The 5,409-nt window shown below is 37.5% G+C and overlaps 1 protein-coding gene across 1 annotated transcript; it reads right to left on the bottom strand.

The window, feature by feature from the left end:
• Window positions 1-1,199: 1,199 nt before the first annotated feature.
• Window positions 1,200-2,390, bottom strand: LOC125216002 (protein FAR1-RELATED SEQUENCE 5-like). The gene has a single exon (XM_048117598.2). The coding sequence runs from the start codon at window positions 2,388-2,390 to the stop codon at window positions 1,200-1,202; it is 1,191 nt and encodes a 396-aa protein (XP_047973555.2).
• Between the last annotated feature and the right edge of the window lie 3,019 nt (window positions 2,391-5,409).

The raw sequence follows: 5,409 nt of genomic DNA, 5'->3' as shown, positions 1-5,409 counted from the left end.
CACTCTGAAGACATGTGGTTGTGCTAGCTACGGTCGCATGCTCCAAAAAGCAAATGTGAAGGTTCTAGAAATGAAATGGAGTGCTAAAGAAGACACTACAGATTGTGGCCTGTATGCAATGCGCCATATGGAGACTTATATGGGCATGAAGGTCACTGACTGGAAATGTGATCTGACAAACAAACAATCAAGGCCAATGCAGCTTCTTCGAGCCAAATATTGTACAACAATGCTGTATAACAACAACAATAGGGCCTATAGGTGTGTGTCAAGACTTGCCTCACATCAATATACGGAGGTAAAAAAGACAAGACCGATTGATGTGGAGAATATGGTAGCGGAGTACAAGAACAAATCATCTTGGCGTTCCTCACAATGAAAATAGGGCCTAAGGCTGCTGCAACAATGAAGTCTTGGATGTTTGCCATGAAGTCTTGGATGTTTGAATGAACTTGTGCTGAAACATTTCGTTTTATAGTTTTATTTTGGGGTGGACAATGTAACTGACTTAATTTGGTTTGACTTTTTATCCATAATTGTTTTGATAGCAGTTACTCATAATATGCTTGCATGCTTGAGATTAATTACAGATCATATTAGTTTCTGGGTGTAACAAAGTGTTTAGGACCTATTTTGATTTGAAATATGAGATCCAGTTAGAGCAGGGAGTTCTATTGGGAAATTATTGCACTGTAAATGTCATGACTTTGCATAAAAGAAACTTAAAAGAATCATCTAGTGAATGAAATTAATGGAATTTGAGTGAACATTTCTTTAAAGTCATGTGATGTTTTCCTAGCACTTGAAAGCTAATTATGCTTTGGTTGTAGAGAATACTGACTTTAAGGTTGTGTACCACCTAGCTATACTATCGTTCTATTAAACTACATCAGAAAGAACAATTGTAACAATAATATGTAAACTGCAACATTGCTGTGGTAACACAGCAATATTCATTGAATAAGACTGCAATATAGTACTGTAAAATTTTGTAATTAAAAAAGATTGAAGTTAGACTATTTAATGGAATAAAAGGCAAATTGGAAACAATAGTATAAAATTAATAGTAATGAAGGAATAGAAAGAAGAAAATAGTGTGTCTGCACTCGTTTCATTAGACTGCAATATATCTACCCTAATACTGCAATATCTTCTGTATAAGACTGCAACCTGATAATGTAAAAATGAACTAACAATTTTTATTTTCCCTTTTGTCGACCACAGTTCCTAGAGTCATGGTGACCAAATTCGCCACATTTTTTACACTGACGCAATGGTTTGCTGTTCAACTTTATAGCCTTTTCCTTCGCTGACACCAAACGGCTTTTGGAATCACTTTTCGAACCTTTGGTGGACACAACTGATGGTGGCTGTACTCTAACCACAGCTGGATTTTCAGCAAAATAGAAATCTTTAACTGGCTTATCCTTGTCTCCTGAAGATGGTTCATGGATTCTTGTCATAAGACTCTTCCCAAGCTCATCAGTTCCAGCTGAAAACAAATCAATGATGGCACTATCAACATCAAATTTTTTCATGTAACTGAAAAATATGTCAGCAACTTTATTCTTTGACTGTTGGTTTGGATCTGATAAAAGTTCAGGATCTGTCAAACATCGAGCTGGTCCACGAATAGCATCAGCTAAGGCAGTCTTCAACCACCTCACATGGAAGTACTTATCAGGTATAACCTTCAAAAACCTGTTCTTGAAAACCAAAAACATATGACTACAAAGAATTCCCTCTCTCCCAAACAATTTGCAAGAACAAGAATACGAATCCTCACTGGTTGTGTAGGTAACAACCCAAAATTTACTATACTTGTCCTTTATTGTGGAGATCTCTAACACATCATCTTTCAACAAACCATCAGTGCTACAATGGTGCAATGCGTCCACTATCTCACGTTGCACTCTCTTGAACATGTGATCAGTGTACTTTGTTGCAGCATGTTTTTCTAATACCAACTGACTGGAGAACAGTGGTATAATAGTTGAATCCATATAATCTAACTTCGAGCTAGAATTTCTCTGTGCAGCCAAGGCATGATCAAAATTCATGATGAACTCAACTAGATTGGAGCGAGGTCTGGTGAATGTTTTATAAAAGCTATTCTCAGACTCAGAAACAGACGTCGTCCTAATAAGAGACCCCATGGGAAAGTATCTAAAATAGGCAGGGACCCACATCTCTCTATCGCCAAACATTGTTACAAACCACTCGACATGAAGAAGCTCATAACGCTCCATTATCCCCATCCATGAATCTTCAAACTCTTCCGGCTCTAGTATCTCAGACCACACACAAGCACTGATCTCTTTTTTCAACTCTTCATTTTCTAGACATCTCCTTGGAATTTTGTCGGTAAGTTTAAGCATAATGTGCCACATGCATCATCTATGCTTTGTATCCACCAAAACATCACGAATAGCAGCTCTCATACCTCTATCTTGGTCAGTAACAATCATCTTAGGAGCTTGACCCATGGATTCCAAAAAATGCTTGAAGAGCCAAGAAGTGCAGCTCCAAATGTGACTGGCTTTCTGAAAGGGTTTTAATGTTTTGTGTTCAAATAGGAAATAGCAGGTTCCCTAGATCCAGCAAGTCCACCAGATCACTCGGTCTAGGAACTCGTGGGTCGCGAGGAATCCCGATCGTCGGACACACAAAGCACTTTTTCTTTCAAAAACCCTCAACCACTTTACTAAACCTAGTATAGGGAAGTAGGGATCGATCCCACAGAGAAGGATGCGTAATACTCATGTTCAAGGATTTGGGAGTGTTTTTGGTGTTGGCTGCTGCCACGCATTTTCTTGGGTTGAGGAAAATCAAAATTAACTTGACTTGGGAACCTTTTAAAAATTCCTAACTAACAACTAGATCTAGGAAATAAACCTACTGTGGGGACCATGTCTAAAAAAAAAGCAAGGTACGACTGAAAAGTTGGCAGAATAACTAACTCTCGTACTAACTGACAGTGACATCGTCTTCTACAACCAAATTTGCGTAAAACTTCTTAAGAAAAACAGCATGAGCAAAACAAAAACAGAGCTACTGACTTGAAATCAAATTTATGCATAATAAATGAAAAAAAAACTTAACAGATCTACATACCCTAGACGAAGTAAAATAGAAAACAAGAAGAAATAAAATTAATCTATCGAACTACTGTCTTTCAACACGCCAAATCCAACCTCAGACGCTAAATTCACTCCGGATCCAAGCGTCCGACATGAACTCCAAACAGCAGAAACTCTCCATCACGTCAGATTTAAAAATAAAACTCCGAATACTCAAACAACCACAGATCTGTCACCAACTTCCACAACAAACACCTCCACATCAAAATAAACAGAGATCGACATAACAATTGAAGAAATAAGTAACAGCAGAGAGATCTATGCAAAATGACTTGAAATTAAACAGCTAAACGCAGATCCACGAACGATAAAATAATCAAACATCATCAACATCAAGGTCGACTCCCAAAAGTGAAGTTCGACGGTGAAAACAAGCAAAACAAATGAAATTAAAGGTAATTGTATCTTCGCCCTCACTAGGACGGTGTTGCCAAACACGAAATCTTCTAGAAAGTACCCCTCCGATCACGACTACCCCAGATCCATTCACAAGTGTGTGTGTAAAGTGTGTGAGCTAAGAAGAGTGAAAAAAAACTGTGTATCTCCCTTTTTGCGTTGCATGCTCTTCTCTATATATAGGCGTTTGGGTGGGCCCAACGAGGTATAGATAATGACTGTGTTGCCCTCAGCTGTAGACTCCTCTGTCACGCCAATTTCCTTGTAATTCCTGCTCATTTCGTTCCTTTCTCTCGCTAGACCATCTCCTTCATTACTTCCTTGATCTAGCGATTTTCTTCACACACCTGGCTTAGGAAACGTGTTAGACCCAACAAATTATAACATTTTTCGCACACTACCGATGCATGAAATTAGCCTTATCACTTTCCATGGTTGTCCTTGCCCGTGAAGGGTGAAAATATCATGCAATACCTGTTTCATACATATAAATGGTAGACTGCAATATTAGAGTCCAAAAACTGCAATATAATACACAATACACTGCAAATATTAGAGTCTTAATCTACAATGTTATCCAAACAGAAACCTAACACATGGAATGCAGAATTTATATATAAACGAACAAGGCATTACCTATTGGTATTGTATGTGGAGTCGAAGGAGACAACATCACCATACAGTTGATAATTCCGCTTAGATATTGCATCGCACCAGAAAAGCGCTTTCTGTTAGGTTTGGTATACTGAAAAGCATGTTTCAAGCAAGTTTCGCTCGAATAGAATCTTGCTTGTATACGTAAAACTCTATAATCCACTTTTAACCCGATTCAGTATTATTCGAGCAGTTTCGCACGAATAGAATCAGTATATTATTACATTGTGTTTACTTATGCATTTATAAGATGTTTTATAAACATTTAAATGTATAAGAAGCAAACAAAGTCTAAATCTTTTGCTTAGTAGACTGGTTGTGGGCGTCGTCCACTTTAAGGTAACACAGTCGGTTCTATGCAATGCTTTGCAAAAGAAAAAGAAGAATTTCACAACCCAGATAGGCTTAGACTACCTATCGTGAAAAGTTGCAATGTCAGTCCGATTATTTCTAAGCCTTACTGAAATAAGATGACGTTGGTGTGGTATAGCACTGAATGGATCTAACAGCAAGACGTGTCTTTATGCTATCTACTGAAAGACTAGGTCTTGATAAAATACTATTTCTTAATCTACATACGTTAGCATTGAGCATACGGTATTGATTATGCACTACTTTGACTTATCAAATGGTGCGGGTTTTTCGCAACCCAATAATCCTGATATATTGGGTAGTGGTGATTAATATCTAGCGGTGCTAGGATTGCTATTATGTTGAATCGTGCGCGAGGTGAGTCTCGTTTGATAATGTCCTCAAGAGGAGCTTGAACAAGGTTTTATTATTCGGAAACTGGCCAGTTGGAGTTTTATTACTCTATGAATAATAAATAAGTGTTTCTTGCTAAGTCCACTCTTGGAATTAATAAGATGTTAATTAATTAAGTCCAAAGCAGACATTAATTAATTAATGGACATTTATATCTTAAGCGCGAGAAATAAATAATATATATAATGGAAACCCGGATTACTTGTAATTTCGGATTTGGATGGGGAGTGCAATATTACTTCTGTAGTGGCTGCTCGTAATATTCCAATACAAGCTTGTATTAAATTGTGGGTTCAATTTAATTAGTAAAAAGCTAATTGGGCGAGCCCATATCCAAAACCTTCCATAGATCTCTGTCTGGGCCCAAAAGAAACTTAATATAAATAGGAGAATAAAGGAGACAGAATGATCACAATTTCATTATTTGTAATTTTCGAAAATTTCAGCTTCCCCA

Source organism: Salvia hispanica, chromosome 1 (genome assembly GCF_029641045.1).
Source record: "Salvia hispanica isolate PSC_SH4W2 chromosome 1, Shi_PSC_v1, whole genome shotgun sequence".
NCBI classification, from domain to species: Eukaryota; Viridiplantae; Streptophyta; class Magnoliopsida; order Lamiales; family Lamiaceae; genus Salvia; species Salvia hispanica.
The sequence above is the reverse complement of the archived record's forward strand: the minus strand, read 5'-3'. Positions and strand labels throughout refer to the sequence as shown.

Coding starts and splice junctions, on each gene's coding strand:
- LOC125216002 (XM_048117598.2), bottom strand. CDS start 2,390: ATGTGGCACATTATGCTTAAACTTACCGACAAAATTCCAAGGAGATGT.